This window comes from Cherax quadricarinatus, chromosome 56, assembly GCF_038502225.1.
Source record: "Cherax quadricarinatus isolate ZL_2023a chromosome 56, ASM3850222v1, whole genome shotgun sequence".
Taxonomy (NCBI): domain Eukaryota; kingdom Metazoa; phylum Arthropoda; class Malacostraca; order Decapoda; family Parastacidae; genus Cherax; species Cherax quadricarinatus.
The window spans coordinates 21,085,963-21,109,103 of record NC_091347.1 but is presented as its reverse complement, the minus strand read 5'-3'; the positions used below and the strand labels follow the sequence as shown (position 1 = coordinate 21,109,103).

The 23,141-nt window shown below is 46.4% G+C and overlaps 1 protein-coding gene across 6 annotated transcripts in view; it reads right to left on the bottom strand.

The window, feature by feature from the left end:
- The window catches only part of Nep2 (Neprilysin 2), a 211,415-nt gene that overhangs the window by 34,515 nt on the left and 153,759 nt on the right, over positions 1-23,141 (bottom strand). For 3 of the 6 annotated variants that reach the window (XM_053794142.2, XM_053794143.2, XM_053794144.2), the window contains exons 1-2: positions 19,349-19,560; positions 14,740-14,885 (exon numbers count right to left, since the gene is read on the bottom strand). In XM_053794142.2, the coding sequence (XP_053650117.2) occupies positions 14,740-14,885; positions 19,349-19,470 (268 nt within the window). In that variant the 5' untranslated portion in view covers positions 19,471-19,560. Of the gene's footprint in view, positions 1-14,739; positions 14,886-19,348; positions 19,561-23,141 lie in introns of those variants that run through there. The other 3 variants (XM_070097171.1, XM_053794146.2, XM_053794145.2) reach the window with 1 other exon arrangement.

The following is a 23,141-nucleotide window of genomic DNA, read 5'->3' as shown; positions in this document are numbered from 1 at the left end:
TAGCAGGGATACTTGTTGGAACCTAGCAGGGACAATTGCTGGAACCTAGCAGGGATACTTGTTGGAACCTACAAGGGACACTTGCTGGAACCTAGAAGGGACACTTGCTGGAACCTAGAAGGGACACTTGCTGGAACCTAGTGGGGACACTTGTTGGAACCTAGTGGGGACACTTGTTGGAACCTAGTGGGGACACTTGTTGGAACCTAGCAGGGACAATTGCTGGAACCTAGCAGGGATACTTGTTGGAACCTAGCAGGGACAATTGCTGGAACCTAGCAGGGATACTTGTTGGAACCTACAAGGGACACTTGCTGGAACCTAGAAGGGACACTTGCTGGAACCTAGTGGGGACACTTGTTGGAACCCAGCAGGGATACTTGTTGGAACCTAGTGGGGACACTTGTTGGAACCTAGCAGGGATACTTGTTGGAACCTAGCAGGGACAATTGCTGGAACCTAGCAGGGATACTTGTTGGAACCTAGCAGGGACAATTGCTGGAACCTAGCAGGGATACTTGTTGGAACCTACAAGGGACACTTGCTGGAACCTAGAAGGGACACTTGCTGGAACCTAGAAGGGACACTTTCTAGAAAGCTCTTTTCTTGACAAGTCTTCGTGGCAACATCCTCTTTACCCACGTCTTTTCTATGGATACTTGTATTTCATTATTATTCATAGCTGTGTACAAAGCTTTGTACGTGAAAAACATACAGATCTTCATTTCCTAGGCTATGGTTGTACGTACACGTACGTACGTGCACACACACAGTGCTCTAGTTAACTACATCTTATGTTATATATACAAGCTGGTAAATAGACAATACACTGTACATATCCTGCAACCGTGTCAACAAGCCAAGTCGAGTTCTAACTAGGTTCTACTATACAGACTTTCTTACATCAGTAGAAAAATGCTAGTGTACATAACGATGATGTGAAGTCTTAACTCAACATCCGAACTCTGGTAAAAAAAAAAAAAAAGATAAAACTATGAATTTGTAAGGATAAAAAAAGTTTTTATTTGGTAGTTTTTAAACTAAATTATATTAAAATTAAAACAGAAATTAATCTTAAAGGTGGCTATATATTTAGAGAGTTTTAAGGCTTCTTTTTTATTAAAGTTCAGATATTTAGTTGGGAATTTCTACGGGGAATTTCTCTTACCGGAGACCAGTGGAGAGTGAGAGGGAGAAGGACGGAGTAAGGGAGTGAGAGGGGGAGGAGGAGAGGCAGTGAAAGGGGGTGAGGTAGGTTATAACAAATTATGGGATAACTGGCAGGATGGGGAATGGAGGGGAGAGGATAACATTACGAAGTGACAAAACCTGTGTACAGTATCGTGACCAACATATGAATGGCTGGTGATCCCAAAACACCATTTCATTGATGCAGATGATTGTTGCTTACACAATCAAGGTGAGTCTAATTTCCGTGAGTTACAAAGGAACTGTTGCTAGCGTTGCAGCTTCACCAAGCATACTGAAGTGACAAGTCATCCAGGAGCCACAGGTTGTGAGGTTGTATATTGTTCAAACACACTCACTCCCACCTTTGATCCCACCTGAGAATGAAGATTATTAACTCCTGCAGTCACCTATATTGACCTTTTATTTTTTTAACGCACCGGGCGTCTCCCAGAGACAATATGATTTCGGATCTCCGAGGTCACAAGAGAAGACATTCACAATAATTCTAATAACTATCTTGTCAGAGGTGTGCACACACATTACAGTTCCAACATCCTGTTCAAGTGTAAATATGAAAACTTTTCTTAAGTTCCTCTATAATGCGACTAAAACTTTATTCATAATTCAATACTAGGTACTATGAAGGCCTTTCCATTTGCTATTAAATTTTGATGTATTTTTTCAGTCGCATTTACATAAAAAATGCACTATATACACTGCCTCCCAGCATACATAAGGGGGATTACCAATAGACCCCTGGCTGTCTTCAAGTAGGCACTGGACAGGCACCTAGAGTCAGTACCTGACCAGCCAGGCTGTGGCTCGTACGTCGGGTTGCGTGCGGCCAACAGTAACAGCCTGGTTGATCAGGCCCTGATCCACCATGAGGCCTGGTCACAGACCGGGCCGCGGGAGCGTTGACCCCAGAAACCCTCTCTAGGTAGGACCTTGCAAATAATATTACAAACATGTGCAACACTTGGGTATATTTACTGAGGAAACGTTTCGTCACATAGCGGCTTCATCAGTTTAATACAAAAAAATGTTTGAAGATCAGAAGAAGTTTGAGGTAATCAGTCCCTTAACCTGGAGTCGATGTGAAGAGTACATCAATCTTGGACTCATTAGCTCAAACTCCTCCTGGTCTTCAACCATTCTTTTTTGTATTGAACTGATGACGCCACTGTGTGGCGAAACGTTCCCATGTTGAACATGTCTAATTTATCCTTACAAAACCTTGTAAGTTTTAGCTAACAGTTTAATTTACAAATCCAAAGGTGTCACGATACCTCAGCATATTTCCAAGCCTAGCCGGCATTTCCAGAGGAGGTCGACCATCACCAGAGAAATAATTTGTTGCCGAGTGAACGGGAAAACTATGTGCAAGACTTGGTCTCAACTCCGCTCCCCTGTGATTGAACTTGTATCCTTCTATTGCGAGCCCAAGGTGTTACCATTGTTTTTCCATCTGAATTATCCACCCACATGATTTATATACACAGTCATTTAGATATAATGCTAAGGATATAGCATCTATATATATATACACACACACAGAGCAAAGGATCAAAAGGTCACCACAGTTTACTAAGCAAGGTCAACTTATGTCACCACCTGTTATTGTGCAAGGTCAACAAAGGTCACCAAATTAATATAGGGTCTAAGGGTCACACAAACGTCATTGCGAGAGAGTCAAAGATTATGCCATTATTGGGTCAGGTTTAGTTACTACCAAAAGAAACAGTACTAGTGCATTATAGATGACTTGTGAGTTACAAGCTCTAGTACTAGTAGAAGTACAGCAACATTACAGTACTAGTAAGAAAGTAATAATATAGCAGTAGAACCAACAGTATTATAGCAATATAACAGTAGTACCAATAGTATTATAGCAATAGAATAATAGTTTCATATTAATAGTATATCAAAATAGCAGCAGTTATAAAACATAAGCATAATATTATAGCATTGTAATTATAGCGGGATGAGTGGTTAATGGAACTTAAAGCCTACTTACTAACTGCAGGAGGGTCATTAAGGCTACACGTCACCTGTACACTAGTCAAAAAAAACTTCAATCCCCCCAAGTGGGGCTTAAACTTAGCATATATGTATACACACACCTCACTACGTATATCTTGTATACATACCAGTTCTACAGTGAAGGCTACAAGTGCAGTAGTGAACACCTCCATACACTCCACAACTACGATGGTCACTACAAGGATGTATACACCGAGAGGTGTGTGTCAACACTTTAATTCCTATTTATGGATTAAAGTCTTCTTGAGTGGTGAAAAGTTAGCACATTTAAGGGAAACTTCAGGCTTTCGCCAGTCTTAATGACCCTCAATTAACCAACCAATGCTCTCAATACCGACACTCGATATATCTATATATATATATATATATATATATATATATATATATATATATATATATATATATATATATATAATTACTAGAGATCTTAGGTATTAACTGGATATACAGAGGACAAATGCAACAAGTCTGAAATTATATATATTTAGATTTAAATATTGTGCGTTTTGTCTAACACTAGATTAGTTCAAATACATTAAAGAACTATATATATAAACCCACATAATCAAGCAGATTTACTTAATGATGAGGGACACTTGAAGCAACCATTTATATGATGAAGCTGCAGAATAAAAGTTGATTTATGGAGTTTGGTAAAGTTAGGTAGAGAATGATGCAGGTTTGTAAATGACGAAATTTACACATGGAGAAAATACAGGTGAAAAAAACATTTAATTTACAATAGTATTAGTGGAGGAGAGCGAGTGAAAGATACAAGAACACATCCAGCAGACACTAAAAATCCAATGACATGCATAACATACAGCAGAACACAAGCAGAACACAGAGCAGAGGACACAGTAACGTTATATATACACCTTGTAAACTAACACTCAGAATATTTGTCAAAATATGAGAATTAATTTGCAAAACATGAGAAAAAATATTTTAATACAGAGTACAGGAATTTGAGAGAAAATATATTATATAGTGAACTAAAATTGAATTTTTTTTTATGGGATGAAGAATATTCACTCTTATATAAGCATTAATTTACAGCAACGGCAGCAGCCTAATATATATATATATATATATATATATATATATATATATATATATATATATATATATATATATATATATATATATATATATATATTATATATATATAATGTACACACTTTTATATTGACGATATATTTATATCTGCAATAATAAAATTATTAAGGAATTTAATCGGAAAAAAAATAGATGAAAATTCACACCACGTTTATGAGACCTGTGTTATTAACATTGTAATGTTGACTTTAAGAGGCTAGGTTGGTAACACTGTCAACCCCCACCCTCTACACCACACCCTCTACACCACACCCTCTACACCCCACCCTCTACACCACACCCTCTACACCACATCCTCTACACCACACCCTCTACACCCCACCCTCTACACCACACCCTCTACACCACACCCTCTACACCACACCCTCTACACCCCACCCTCTACACCACACCCTCTACACCACACCCTCTACACCACACCCTCTACACCACACCCTCTACACCACACCCTCTACACCACACCCTCTACACCACACCCGCTACACCACACCCTCTACACCACACCCTCTACACCACACCCTCTACACCACACCCTCTACACCACACCCTAAACACCACACACACCGCTCTACACCACACCCTCTTCAGAACACCCTCTACACCACACCCTCTACACCACACCCTCTACACCACACCCTCTACACCACCACACCCTCTACCCTCTACACCACACCCTCTACACCACACCCTCTACACCACACCCTCTACACCCCACCCTCTACACCACACCCTCTACACCCCACCCTCTACACCACACCCTCTACACCACACCCTCTACACCACACCCTCTACACCACACCCTCTACACCACACCCTCTACACCCCACCCTCTACACCACACCCTCTACACCACACCCTCTACACCACACCCTCTACACCCCACCCTCTACACCACACCCTCTACACCACACCCTCTACACCACACCCTCTACACCACACCCTCTACACCACACCCGCTACACCCCACCCACAACACCACACCCTCTACACCCTACCCTCTACACCCCACCCTCTACACCACACCCTCTACACCACACCCTCTACACCACACCCTCTACACCACACCCTCTACACCACACCCCACCCTCTACACCACACCCTCTACACCACACCCTCTACACCACACCCCACCCTCTACACCACACCCTCTACACCACACCCCACCCTCTACACCACACCCTCTACACCACACCCCACCCTCTACACCACACCCTCTACACCACACACCCTCTACACCACACCCTCTACACCACACCCTCTACACCACACCCTCTACACCACACCCTCTACACCACACCCTCTACACCACACCCTCTACACCACACCCTCTACACCACACCCTCTACACCACACCCTCTACACCACACCCTCTACACCCCACCCTCTACACCACACCCTCTACACCACACCCTCTACACCACACCCTCTACACCCCCCTCTACCCTCTACACCACACCCTCTACACCACACCCTCTACACCACACCCTCTACACCACACCCTCTACACCCCACCCTCTACACCACACCCTCTACACCACACCCTCTACACCCCACCCTCTACACCCCACCCTCTACACCACACCCTCTACACCACACCCTCTACACCACACCCTCTACACCACACCCTCTACACCACACCCTCTACACCACACCCTCTACACCACACCCTCTACACCACACCCTCTACACCACACCCTCTACACCACACCCTCTACACCACACCCTCTACACCCCACCCTCTACACCCTCTACACCACACCCTCTACACTACACCCTCTACACCACACCCTCTACACCCCACCCTCTACACCCCACCCTCTACACCACACCCTCTACACCACACCCTCTACACCCCACCCTCTACACCACACCCTCTACACCCCACCCTCTACACCACACCCTCTACACCCCACCCTCTACACCACACCCTCTACACCACACCCTCTACACCACACCCTCTACACCACACCCTCTACACCACACCCTCTACACCACACCCTCTACACCACACCCTCTACACCCCACCCTCTACACCACACCCTCTACACCCCACCCTCTACACCCCACCCTCTACACCACACCCTCTACACCACACCCTCTACACCACACCCTCTACACCACACCCTCTACACCACACCCTCTACACCCCACCCTCTACACCACACCCTCTACACCACACCCTCTACACCACACCCTCTACACCACACCCTCTACACCACACCCTCTACACCACACCCTCTACACCACACCCTCTACACTACACCCTCTACACCACACCCTCTACACCACACCCTCTACACTACACCCTCTACACCACACCCTCTACACTACACCCGCTACACCCCACCCTCTACACCACACCCTCTACACCACACCCTCTACACTACACCCTCTACACCACACCCTCTACACCACACCCCCACCCTCTACACCACACCCTCTACACCACACCCTCTATACTACCTCTACACCCCACCCTCTACACCACACCCTCACACCTCTACACCACACCCTCTACACCACACCCTCTACACCACCCTCTACACCCTCTACACCCCACCCTCTACACCACACCCCACCCTCTACACCACACCCTCTACACCACACACACCACACCCTCTACACCACCCTCTACCCTCTACACCACACCCTCTACACCACACCCTCTACACCACACCCTCTACACCACACCCTCTACACAACACACTCTCTACACCACACCCTCTACACCACACCCTCTACACCACACCCTCTACACCACACCCTCTACACCACACCCTCTACACCACACCCTCTACACCACACCCTCTACACCACACCCTCTACACCACACCCTCTACACCACACCCTCTACACCACACCCTCTACACCACACCCTCTACACCACACCCTCTACACCACACCCTCTACACTACACCCTCTACACCACCACACCCTCTACAACACCCTCTACACACACTCTACACCACACCCTCTACACCACACCCTCTACACCACACCCTCTACACCACACCCTCTACACCACACCCTCTACACCACACCCTCTACTCACTACACCACACCCACCCACCCTCTACACTACACTCTCTACACTCCACCCTCTACACCACACCCTCTACACAACACCCTCTACACCACACCCTCTACACCACACCCTCTACACCACACCCTCTACACCACACTCTCTACACTACACCCTCTACACCACACCCTCTACACGACACCCTCTCCACCACACCACACCCTCTACACCACACCCTCTACACCACACCCGCGACACCACACCCTCTACACCACACCCTCTACACCACACCCTCTACACCTCTACACCACACCCTCTACACCACACCCTCTACACTACACCACACCCTCTACACCACACCCTCTACACCACACCCTCTACACCACACCCTCTACACCACACCCTCTACACCACACCCTCTACACCACACCCTCTACACCACACCCTCTACACCACACCCTCTACACCACACCCTCTACACCACACCCTCTACACCACACCCTCTACACCACACTCTCTACACCACACCCTCTACACCACACCCTCTACACCACACCCTCTACACCACACCCTACACCACACCATCTACACCACACCCTCTACACCACACCCTCTACACCACACCCTCTACACCACACCCTCTACACCACACCCTCTACACCACACCCTCTACACCACACCCTCTACACCACACCCTCTACACCACACCCGCTACACCACACCCTCTACACCACCACCCTCTACACCACACCCTCTACACCCCACCCTCTACACCACACCCTCTACACCACACCCTCTACACCACACCCTCTACACCACACCCTCTACACCACACCCTCTACACCACACCCTCTACACCACACCCTCTACACCACACCCTCTACACCACACCCTCTACACCACACCCTCTACACCACACCCTCTACACCACACCCTCTACACCACACCCTCTACACCACACCCTCTACACCACACCCTCTACACCACACCCTCTACACCACACCCTCTACACCACACCCTCTACACCCCACCCTCTACACCCCACCCTCTACACCACACCCTCTACACCACACCCTCTACACCACACCCTCTACACCACACCCTCTACACCACACCCTCTACACCACACCCTCTACACCACACCCTCTACACCACACCCTCTACACCACACCCTCTACACCACACCCTCTACACCACACCCTCTACACCACACCCTCTAAACCACACACACTACACCCTCTACACCACACCCTCTACACCACACCCTCTACACCACACCCTCTACACTACACCCTCTACACCACACTCTCTACACCACACCCTCTACACCACACCCTCTACACTACACCCTCTACACCACACCCTCTACACCACACCCTCTACACTACACCCTCTACACCACACCCTCTACACCACACCCTCTACACCACACCCTCTACACCACACCCTCTACACCACACCCTCTACACTACACCCTCTACACCACACCCTCTACACCACACCCTCTACACCACACCCTCTACACCACACCCTCTACACTACACCCTCTACACTACACCCTCTACACCACACCCTCTACACCACACCCTCTACACTACACCCTCTACACCACACCCTCTACACCACACCCTCTACACCACACCCTCTACACCACACCCTCTACACCACACCCTCTACACCACACCCTCTACACCACACCCTCTACACCACACCCTCTACACCACACCCTCTACACTACACCCTCTACACCCACCCTCTACACCACACCCTCTACACCACACCCTCTACACCACACCCTCTACACCACACCCTCTACACCACACCCTCTACACCACACCCTCTACACCACACCCTCTACACCACACCCTCTACACCACACCCTCTACACCACACCCTCTACACCACACCCTCTACACCACACCCCACCCTCTACACCCCACCCTCTACACCCCACCCTCTACACCCCACCCTCTACACCCCACCCTCTACACCCCACCCTCTACACCCCACCCTCTACACCACACCCTCTACACCACACCCCACCCACTACACCACACCCCACCCTCTACACCACACCCTCTACACCACACCCTCTACACCACACCCTCTACACCACACCCCACCCTCTACACCACACCCCACCCACTACACCACACCCACTACACCACACCCCACCCACAACACCACACCCCACCCTCTACACCACCCCACCCTCTACACCACACCCTCTACACCCTCTACACCACACCCCACCCTCTACACCACACCCTCTACACCACACCCCACCCTCTACACCACACCCCACCCTCTACACCACACCCCACCCTCTACACTAAACCCCACCCTCTACACCACACCCCACCCTCTACACCACACCCCACCCTCTACACCACACCCCACCCTCTACACCACACCCCACCCTCTACACCACACCCCACCCTCTACACTACACCCCACCCTCTACACTACACCCCACCCTCTACACCACACCCTCTACACCACACCCCACCCTCTACACTACACCCCACCCTCTACACTACACCCCACCCTCTACACCACACCCTCTACACCACACCCCTCTACACCACACCCCACCCTCTACACCACACCCCACCCTCTACACCACACCCCACCCTCTACACCACACCACACCCTCTACACCACACCCCACCCTCTACACCACACCCCACCCACAACACCCCCACCCTCTACACCACACCCCACCCTCTACACCACACCCCACCCTCTACACCACACCCAACCCGTCTACACTACACCCCACCCTCTACACCACACCCCACCCTCTACACTACACCCCACCCTCTACACCACACCCCACCCTCTACACCACACCCGCTACACCACACCCCACCCTCTACAAGACACCCAACCCGTCTACACTACACCCAACCCGTCCACACTACACCCTCTACCCACACCCCACCCTCTACACCACACCCCACCCTCTACACACCCCACCCTCTACACCACACCCCACCCTCTACACCACACCCCACCCTCTACACCACACCCCTCCCTCTACACCACACCCCACCCTCTACACCACACCCCACCCTCTACACCACACCCCACCCTCTACACCACACCCCACCCTCTACACCACACCCCACCCTCTATCACCACACCCCACCCTCTACACCACACCCCACCCTCTACACCACACACACACCACACCCTCTACACCACACCCCACCCTCTATCACCACACCCCACCCTCTACACTACACCCCACCCTCTATCACCACACCCCACCCTCTACACTACACCCCACCCCACCCTCTATCACCACACCCCACCCTCTACACTACACCCCACCCTCTACACTACACCCCACCCTCTACACTACACCCCACCCCCTATCACCACACCCCACCGTCTACACTACACCCCACCCTCTACACTACACCCCACCCTCTACACTACACCACACCCTCTATCACCACACCCCACCCCACCCTCTATCACCACACCCCACCCTCTACACCACACCCCACCCTCTACACCACACCCCACCCTCTACACCACACCCCACCCTCTACACCACACCCCACCCTCTACACCACACCCCACCCTCTACACCACACCCCACCCTCTATCACCACACCCCACCCACTACACTACACCCCACCCCACCCTCTATCACCACACCCCACCCTCTATCACCACACCCCACCCTCTATCACCACACCCCACCCTCTACACCACACCCCACCCTCTACACCACACCCCACCCTCTACACCACACCCCACCCTCTATCACCACACCCCACCCTCTACACCACACCCCACCCTCTATCACCACACCCCACCCTCTACACCACACCCCACCCTCTATCACCACACCCCACCCTCTACACCACACCCCTTCCTCTTTATCACACCCCAACCTCTATCACCACACCCCACCCTCTATCACCACACCCCACCCTCTACACCACACCCCACCCTCTACACCACACCCCACCCTCTACACCACACACCACCCTCTATCACCCCACACCACCCTCTACACCACACCCCACCCTCTACACCACACCCCACCCTCTACACCACACCCCACCCTCTATCACCACACCCCACCCTCTATCACCACACCCCACCCTCTATCACCACACCCCACCCTCTACACCACACCCCACCCTCTACACCACACCCCACCCTCTACACCACACCCCACCCTCTATCACCACACCCCACCCTCTATCACCACACCCCACCCTCTATCACCACATCCCACCCTCTATCACCACACCCCATCTACACCACACCCCACCCTCTATCACCACTATCACCACACATACACCACTATCATCACCATCACCACACATACTCCACTATCATCACCATCACCACACATACACCACTATCATCACCATCACCACACATACTCCACTATCACCATCACCACAAATACACCACTATCATCACCATCACCACACATACACCACTATCACCATCACCACACATACTCCACTATCACCATCACCACAAATACACCACTATCATCACCATCACCACACATACACCACTATCACCATCACCACACATACTCCATCATCACCATCACCACACATACACCACTATCATCACCATCACCACACATACACCACTATCATCACCATCACCACACATACACCACTATCATCACCATCACCACACATACACCACTATCATCACCATCACCACACATACACCACTATCATCACCATCACCACACATACACCACTATCACCATCACCACACATACACCACCATCATCACCACACATACACCACTATCATCACCACCACACATACACCACTATCACCACACATACACCACTATCACCACACATACACCACTATCATCACCACATACACCACTATCATCATCACCACACATACACCACTATCACCACACATACACCACTATCATCATCACCACACATACACCACCATCATCATGGTCACACATACACCACTATCACCATCACCACACATACACCACTATCACCACACATACACCACTATCACCACATATACACCACCATCATCACCACACATACACCACTATCATCACCACACATACACCACTATCATCACCACACATACACCACCATCACCACACATACACCACCATCATCACCACACATACACCACCATCACCACACATACACCACTATCATCACCATCACCACACATACACCACCATCATCATGGTCACACATACACCACCATCATCACCACACATACACCACTATCATCACCATCACCACACATACACCACTATCATCACCACACATACACCACTATCATCACCATCACCACACATACACCACTATCATCACCATCACCACACATACACCACCATCATCATGGTCACACATACATCACAGTGAGACTCGGTGCAACACCCAATCATTACCTCATGCAAATTGGTCTTGCTTCATCTGCCTTCCCTTTTCCATTCCTCTTTTTTGCCCCCCCCCCCCCCTTTCACCGCATCACTACCCTACCATTAGAGCTAGCTAGCAATCTCTATTATATATATATATGTCGTGCCGAATAGGCAGAACTTGCGATCTTGGCTTAAATAGCAACGCTCATCTTGCCATATAGGACAAGTGAAAATTTGTGTATGCAATAATTTCGCCAAAATCATTCTGAGCCTAACGAAAAAAATATATTTCACTGTGTTTGTCTAGTATTAAATTATTGTAAACAAATCTAAAATATATTTAGTTGGGTTAGGCTAAAATAAATTGTTCTTGTTATAATAAGGTTAGGTAAGTTTTCTAAGATTCTTTTGGTGCAAAATTAAAAAAAATTACATTAACATTAATGAAAAAATGTATCTTTAAACGTATAAGAAATTTTTTTTAGAAAGGACTTAATTTTAAATGAGTTCTTGCTATTTGACCAGTTTCTCATATATATCTATATATATATATATATATATATATATATATATATATATATATATATATATATATATATATATATATATATATATATATATATATATATATATATATATATATATATATACATAATTATATAGATAATACACACACAAACTATTTTAGGGACTAAAATAGTCTGGTGATAGTGAACAGGTGATTCAACTTAATATTAATAACTACCCTCCCATCAACCAACGACCCTCCATCAACCTCCCTTTGTACAAACTTCCATCACCTGTAGGGAGGGCTGCCTCGATGCAGGTAGTGGGCTCTTGATCCAGGAAATTAGAACTAGCCTACCTCTGGATCAAAGGGAATGATCGCCGTAACTCACCTGGCGACCCATACGGGTTTACAGCTTTCCACGTGGATGCTCGGAAGCCCTGGTCAGGGGGAAATAAACATCGTGCGCGTGCGCACACAAGACTCTCCATACTGACTCGGCAACTCACAGCGTCTTGGGGGAGAGGCAACGAGGCGGAAATCACGTTTGATCCGAGGAAAGGGAAGGGTAGCCCTTAATTCCTTAGATCGAGAGCCCTTCGCTAGCATCAAGGCACCTCCATTTTCCGTCCCTCTCAGCCCTTCCTTTATTATGAAGGATGGGATAGGTTAGAAGACTGGAGACGCGATCTTTCCCACGAGGGATACAAGTCTTAAAAGTATTGTTCTTCTAGGCCACTGTTGCCTACACTTCCTGCAGGAGGATTCCAGGTACCGGCCACACCTCCTGCAGGAGGATTCCAGGTACCAGTCACACTTCCTGCAGGAGGATTCCAGGTACCAGCTACACCTCCTTTAGAATAATTCCAGGAACCAGCCACACCTCCTGCAGGATCCTTCTGACCTCTAACCTTGCAGCCTATCCGACACTACTACAGTAAATATTTACACTAAATGATAATGATAATTTTACTCGTTTTGTAAGACTACTGCAGAAGAATAACTAGATCTAACTGAACACCAGGTCCCTCCTACAACACCCGTATGACATTTGCAAGTCCTAAAATAAGTTTTTACCAAACCCAGCTAAATTTTAATCCTGAAACGTAGCCTCTTTTCCATAACACTACTAGTTATACTACCTACAAGAAAATACCAGGTCCTAGTTACACCACTTGCAGAACACCAAGTCCCAGTTAAACCTTCAGGACATATTTTTGCAAATACGATTGAAAGCAATGTATCTAAAATTGAATAGCTATTCAGTTTACGCACTTTTCTAACTGTATTTGAAGAAGATGCGCTCTTCAGAATAGTTTTTTTACGTTATGTTACTGTATATCATTTACAATTAATGTATAATCTTATCCCTGGTGTCTTTAACACACTACCACTCCTAAAACATGGATTTTCCAAGTCAGCTGAAACATTTTATGGGTGGTGGTAAGGGTGGTCGTACCATCAGTCTTGAGCAGGCCGCTACGGTAACCATAGACCACAGCAGCCAGGGAGATGGAGAGAGCCACCACAGCAAACACTACCGTTGTCGCAGCCAACATCAAGTATCTTTCCATCCTCGTCCGTCGACCGAACCACCCAGGTTGCCTGCAACACAATACGCCTCGTTAAACATGTTATGAACCACCCAGGTTGCCTGCAACACAATACGCCTCGTTAAACATGTTATGAACCACCCAGGTTGCCTGCAACACAATACGCCTCGTTAAACATGTTATGAACCACCCAGGTTGCCTGCAACACAATACGCCTCGTTAAACATGTTATGAACCACCCAGGTTGCCTGCAACACAATACACCTCGTTAAACATGTCACGAACCACCCAGGTTGCCTACAACATACCTCCATGCTACCAGACATAATCGTCTGGTTATTCAACGCTTTAAACATATTCACTGTCCAATATAAAATTTTGCACTATCAATATATAATAATTATAGCCTTGCTACTGTCGTGGCCAGTTCATTATAATCACAAAGCAAGTAAGAGTTCTTCAGCGTCTGTTCTTCACACTCAGCAGTCCATATCCATTATTAGTTTTGTGTCACCGGTAGTGTCAGTAAGTTTAGACGAAAGGGGAAATATGGATACCAATGATGCCGGAGATGCTTCGTTCTTAGTCAAGTAAGTAGCCTGTGGGAAGTGTGGCTCCTCTCCCAGAGACAACGGTCACTTCCCCTACCCCCAAACACAAGCCACAAGGACCCCATTCCCCCTAAACACAAGTCAGAAGGACCCCACTACCCATAAACACAAGCCACAAAGCCACCCCTACCCATAAACACAAGCCACAAAGCCACCCCTACCCATAAACACAAGCCACATCCCCAACACGAGTAAAGGTGACCCAAGCGTCAGGGAGGGAAGAGAAAGTGATGGTGAAATGAAGGCTCGATCCTCTTTCCAGGAATTGAACCCGTGACCTCCCAGAGAGAATATGCGAGTGTAGTTACCAGACCACGGCAGGGAAACGGTTTTGAAGCCACGGAGAACAGGACCGGGCTGTGGGGATCAACGCCCCCGCAGCCCGGTCCACGACCAGGCCTCCCGGTGGATCAGGGCCTGATTAACCAGGCTGTTACTGCTGGCCGCACGTACTCCAACATACGAACCACAGCCCGGCTGATCCGGTACCGATTAAGTATCTGTCCAGCTCCCTCTTGAAGGCAGCCAGGGGCCTATTGGTAATTCCCCTTATGCATGGTGGGAAGCTGTTGAACAGTCTTAGGCCCCGGACACTTATGGTATTTTCTCAGTGTACCAATGGTGCCCCTACTTTTCAATGGAGGTATTTTGCACCGCCTGCCCAGTCTTTCACTGGGATTTTTCCAAGAGTAGATTATTATGTATCTTTCTCACCTACGTTCCAGCGAGTACAAGTGCTTCCGAGCGTTCCCCAGTAGTTAAGGTGTTTGATAGAACTTACATGTGCAGTAAAAGTTCTCTGTACACTCTGTAAATCTGCAATTTCACCGGCTTTGGACGGAGAAGTTAATGTACAGCAATATTCCAGCGTAGAAAGAACAAATGATTTGAAAAAGATCATCATTGGCTTGGCATCTCTTGTTTTGAATGTTTTCATTATCCATCCTATCATTTTCTTCGCAGTTGTGATCCTTGAAACTGAGATCCCACAGTCATTACCACTCCCAGGTCTCACATTTTTTCGTTCTATTGTATGATCAGAGTTTGTAGTATACTCAGTTCTAGTTGCTAAATTACTATCACATTCTTATGGAAACGTTAAACCCTTAAGGGTTATATAGCGCCTGCGAAATGGGAAGTAAATATGTTAATCCTAGGAAGGAAAGGGTAACTAAATTCTCTGAATTAAGAACCCAACACCAGTATGATTGTACACCACCTTGAACACCAACTTGTTACAAGCAGGTTTTTAATTAAATGATGAGGTTCTCACACTGTAACCACTGCAGGAATATCCTAGCCAATTACACCGGAGAAAGTGTTAGATTCCTTGAGTAGAGACTGCCGAGGGCGAGGGGTGGGGGGTAGATGGAATACATGAAGTTCTCAGTTTAAAACCCCGTAAAACTTGACCCATTTTTATCTTCACAGGGCAGCGCTTGGGAAATGGGGGGAGGGGATCAGGGTTAATCCAAGGAGAGGGTAGCTCGAATTCCTTAGTTAAAGAGCCCCTCGTTAGTCTTGAGGCTTCATTTGACGGGTGACGATGACCCAGCTTGAGGAGAGAGGGAGTTGAAACAGAAAACAGGAGAGGTTAATACTTAATGGGGTTAAAAGCCTATCATCACTGGGAAGGAGAGTGTGGTGCTAGCTACAAGCCACAAGCTTAGCAACTATTGCAGACAGCGTCTAAAAGTTTTCCTGGTTTACTGATAACTCAGCAGTGATAAGAGGCTCGACGTTAACAGGATGGTCCAACCTTCCACAATACTCACAGTCGGCCACCCCATTCCCAGGGGCAAATTCTAATTCAAATTCTATGATAGTTAAAATTACGTGGGAGAGGTGGTGGGTCACCCAGAGCTTCTGGCACTCTTACTGAATAATAATTTTTTTTTCTGCTGCGTCCTATATTGAGCAAGGTTATATAATTAATGCACAATATATGCAAGTTCTGGAAGGCATTACGGGGAAAACTGATCGTATTACTGGTTATAGGAGACGGGGAGAGGCAAGCCATCTCAATTTACGTTCATTTGTAAACATCTGGAGGTGTGGGAGGGTGATTAATAGATGTGGGGTGGTTAGCAAGTGTGGGTGAGTAATTGAGAGGTGAGTGGATGACAAGTGTGGCTGGAAGACATGTGCGTGGAAGACAGGTGTGCGTGGAAGACAGGTGTGCGTGGAAGACAGGTGTAGGTCTCAGCAGTACCAGTAAACTGGTTACTGGTACTACTGAGATGGGTGGAAGACAGGTGTTGGTGGAAGGCAGGTGTTGGTGGAAGGCAGGTGTGGGTGGAAGGCAGGTGTGGGTGGATGGCAGGTGTGGGTGGATGACAGGTGTGGGTGGATGACAGGTGTGGGTGGATGACAGGTGTGGGTGGATGACAGGTGTGGGTGGATGACTCACCTGAGGACTAGTGACTGGAAGGTGCTGATAACTGGTAATTGGCAGATGGATGTGGCCAATTTCCAGGCGAGTGACAGGTGTGGCTGTATAATTAACAATAGCAGGTGACTGACAGGTGTGGCTTTATAATTAACTACAGCGGGTGAGTGTGGATGCTTAAAACTTCAAAGATATAATCCAGTCATTCCATAATATATCTACAGCCTCGTCTTCCTCTCATTCGTATGCAAATTTGACATTAAGAGGCGCCAGTCAGCATGTAATTCACCTGGGATGCGAGTCAATAACCTGCTCTCTTAAGACGGTGATGAGGCTGGTGAAGGGCTCTGGATCCGAGGAATCTGAGCTGCTGGATCAAATGTGATTACCTGCCATACCCCTCACATTCGTAGCTCCTATAGGTTTAGCTCTCATCCATGATTATAACTACATATTTCAATGCTTCATCCTAGAAAGGTGTCCCTATATTTCACAAGCCTAGCCTCCTCTACCTCAATGCATGCAAAAGGAGCAGTGCAGAGTGGCCCTTAAAATTCTAATGCAGAGAAATATATATATAATTGTGCATGTTAATGATATGTACATTATTTTTAACACCCAGGTATTAAAAGGTCTTAATTTTTCATCACAAGTGTCGAGATTTTTATAAATAAATTATATATATATATATAAAACATGCAGATTTTCCTTCTGCAATGAGAAAGGTGGAACAGAAATGATCTCCCTGTTCCAGTACCACCATCCTATATATATATATATATATATATATATATATATATATATATATATATATATTCTGTGATAAGGATAAAGAGAGTAAGTCAGGTTCCCAACTTGAACCAGTTGATGTCAACAACAAGGAACAATATCTAGTATATATAACAATATCTAGTGCACGATTTTAACTTATCCAGAGAAAGATAAAAAATTACTTTATTCAAGATTATGCCAGTGGAATTTACTGCACCCAGACAAGAATCAGTGTCCAGAAAAACGACAAAAGCATAGAAATTTACTTTCAATTGGAAGAATTTGTTACCGTGATGCTCATGGGGTTGACATTTCGATGAAGCTATGTTGTGTTTATTTACAGTAAAGTCAGTGTTATTTAACAATGAGAACATCTATCAAGACTTGTAACTTACGAAACAAAGCAAAAACTTGTCACTGGTCGAATATGAATATACAGTATGAGTATTAACAAAGTGGTAAGTGGGGGGATCAGTCCCAATCGTCCTGACAAGAGCAAAATGTCGGACTATTAAGAGCTTCACACCAGACTCTTTTAAAGAACAGAGTCTTCAAGAACAAGAGGAAGGGGGGGGGAGGGTGCCTTGATACAGTGAAGAACTCTAGATATGAGCAACTGGAACTAACCTCCCTCTCCTCCGATCAACACTGATATTGCTTCCCATTCTCCGAGAACTTCTCCGTGAACATAAAAATCATCTGAGAGGACTGAATGTTGCATCATGAGTGTGTGGAGAATATTACCGTGCGGTGAAGATGGTGGTGTGGAGTGGAGAGGTGTAAGTGACAGCATCATCCATGGATGACAGATGATCCACTTCGTCTCTCACAACCTCGTACCTCACACTTGGATAATAACACTCCATTAACCCTGGATAACACTGTAGTAGCCAAGTATCCCTAGGTCCATGTAATTCTTTCTCCCGGTACCACCTCTAACACTCTCACTGCTAACTCCAGACACTAACTATTGTTATTTGACACACAACTATAAGAGCTGAGAACTGGTGAAGATATTAATAACTGGTAACGAAGCAATTATCATTGTACGAGGCTTCTCGAGTCATAGATGGCGGTGACCTCAGCCAGTTGCTTGGCTGTTGTCAACAGGTATTCAAACAGAATGTATACACAGAGGACTATTTCTCTCACTGTATATATGCTAAGAACTTACCTTGATTAAAATATACTTCTCTGCTTTTGATACAGTGATGTCCAGTCTTAATGGCTCTAGTGTAGTGATAGGCTTTAAACCTCCATTAACCAACTAATCATTTAAAACATGGTACACGTCGTAAAATCAACGTATTCCTCTATATCAAGGCTAGCACCATTACCCTCTATTTAAAAAAAATTATCTTAAACTATGCTTTTTGGGTAGACCGCGCCTAAAGTTGCTTAACTAGGATTAAATTTGTTAAATTCGTTAGTAAATGAGGTCAAAGGTTATTAGAGAAGACCTAAGTAATAATATGGCAGGCTGGTCTTGCTTTCGAGACACCTACAGTCACTCTGGACAATATATTATTGAAATTTTACATGTTAGGTGTGTCAGCAACCACATCACACACACTAACACTTGTGCCTTCCATACTAACCTTGTTTTATCTTACCTCTGTTATTGTTTCCTGTCAATTGTTTGCCATTTCTTATCAACTTCACTCGCCTATCATTAATCTATCGTCCATTGAAAGGGATAATATGCCCGGAGTTCAGGCAGGAGTTGAGGGATGCGAGGCGGTTCATTATGCTGTTGGAATCCCAAGGAATAAATATGACTTTATTATTGTGGATATAATATTGCAGGTAAATATGCACCTCTAAGCACACTGCATTTATCCTGAAGAAGAAAATATATCTTAAATAATCAGAGTCAGATTACATTACTATTTTTATTTTATTTTCTTGAAGGATATCTCAAGGCACACGATACTGCAGTAGAATTATAATCAAATTATGCGCTAAACCTGAAGCATTCGCTATTGCCGGATGCAGACATTCACAACTTCCTTGTCGGACTTCACAAATTGTCTTGATACGAAAATATTGCAAAATAAACTTACAAGCCTGCGGAGCGAGACACCTAAACCCTGAGTAAGTCAGTGACCGCTTCACTAAGGCCGTAGAAAACCATAGTGGGAAAACCGCACTGTCCAGCGGGCAGGTCATGATGAAGACAAGTGTCCCTGGGAGAAACGAGGGGAAAATTAATGAGCCATTCACAAAGCAAAGCAGGCATCAGACCTCTACACTCCATCAAGGCCAGCACACAAGTCCTGAATTGTGTATGCTCTCGTTATCACTCTCTTAATCACTGAGTCATGAATCCGGATTCAGTGTTGTTATTATTGACGTTCTTCAGTGCCTGTTCTTGTATCCGGATTCAGTATGTTTACGTTCATTGTTGTCAGCTAGGCCTGTATACCATGTACATGTACTTGTAGTAAATGAAGATATTATTATTATTATTATTATAGGGCCACCTCGGCCTACACCGTACTGAGCCGTGCTTCCCGGTGTCTGGGTAGGAACCATTGCCTAAATCTGGGCAGTATCTGGGAAGGGAACAATGATTCCCTCCAGTAATTAGGTCAATTAAACCCTCTGCTTAAAACTTATATACCTGTATTTTATAACCATTTGACAGGTGTTTCCCAGATATAGATGTCTTTAAATTTAGTTATTTCTCCGCTCACTTTTACTTAAAATGAAATTCTTGTGGTTACAGCCTGGGAAGGATTTATTATGAAATTGGTGAAGCTTAAACTTCAGGGCCCCTAACCCCGGAGGGGCCCCAGAAGCCACTTTAGGTCACATTGCTTAAAAATATTGGGTCAACTGTATGAGAAGGGCTTTTAAAATAACAACAACAATAACAATAATAATAATAAGATAAGATAAGATAAGATTTCGTTCGGATTTTTAACCCCGGAGAGTTAGCCACCCAGGATAACCCAAGAAAGTCAGTGCGTCATCGAGGACTGTCTAACTTATTTCCATTGGGGTCCTTAATCTTGTCCCCCAGGATGCGACCCACACCAGTCGACTAACACCCAGGTACCTATTTGCTGCTAGGTGAATAATTATAATAATAATAATAATAATAATAATAATAATAATAATAATAATAATAATAATAATATGGTGTAATTCAGCACACAATAAAACTTAAAATAAAAATTAAGAGGTTATTAAAGTGTGATGTAGGCCTAGCTGTTGCTGGTTGTCAAGGTAACTCCAGAACAGTTCAAGCTTCAGGGACCCAAAAATGTAGGTCCGCCACTGTCTACAGCTCTTGTTACCGCTCACTGTTTCGGTCCCTCCTGAGCCACTGTCAGGTCACAAGTGTTATAGAGCTTTACCCCTCAAGGAAGGTTCCTTGACGCTGGTGAGGGGCTCTTGATGTAGGGAATCGGATCTGTGCTCCAGTTCCCTGAATACCCTTCAACCCCCCCCCCCCCACAGGCGCTGTATAATCCCTATGGGTGTAGCGCTCTCCCATGAGTATAATAATAATATACAGCTTGACCACTGGTCCAGGAGCGGTCAAGACGTCGTGATAAATGTCGTGTGAGTGCGGGTGTTGTCGGGTGAACTGTACCAGCCACGGTATTCTGTTTAAGTAATTAGAAATAGCAGTAGCTAAGAAAATACGTCACATTTAACGTCATCGAAAACGAACATTCTTACTCTCCCTCATACGTTGAAATATGACGTTGTGTGTAATTGTAGCAACGTAGTATTTAGAGGCTAAAAATGAGCCAGTGTATCAAGGATGAGAGAGAGGGAGAGTACGTCATTATATGACGTTTAAAGATGATTGACTCCAGAGACAAATATGAGTATGGAATAAAGAACTTTTGGACTAAATAAGAAGACTCCCTGGACCCCTCCCTACCTTTCTGTTTCCTTCCCTCCCTGGTTGGTTCCCCACCTCCCTTCCTCGTTCCTTCAGTCCCTGGCTCGTTCTGTTCCTGGTTCCTTCAGTCCTTGGGTCGTTCTGTTCCTGGTTCATTCAGTCCCTGGCTCGTTCCCTTCCTGGTTCCTTCAGTCCCTGGGTCGTTCTGTTCCTGGTTCCTTCAGTCCCTGGGTCGTTCCCTTCCTGGTTCCTTCAGTCCCTGGGTCGTTCCCTTCCTGGTTCCTTCAGTCCCTGGGTCGTTCTGTTCCTGGTTCCTTCAGTCCCTGGGCCGTTCCCTTCCTGGTTCCTTCAGTCCCTGGGCCGTTCCCTTCCTGGTTCCTTCCGCCCTTTCCTTCCAGCCTCCCTCCCTGGCTTCTTGCCCCCCTCACAACCTTGATCATTGTACCACCTTCTCAGAACTCCGACAAAAGCTTCACTTGTCAACAGCGTGTGAGTCTCAGTCACTAACACAACTTAAGTCTTAAATAAACATAAAATTATATATAATATCCTATAGATTAAAGAAAAAAAAAATATTTAAGATATTCAGTGAAGCAAAATTTCATGAAAAAAAAGGTAAATAAAAATAAAGATTACATAAAAACGTTTCAGATGACCAAAAAAGAACTCCAGCTGCGA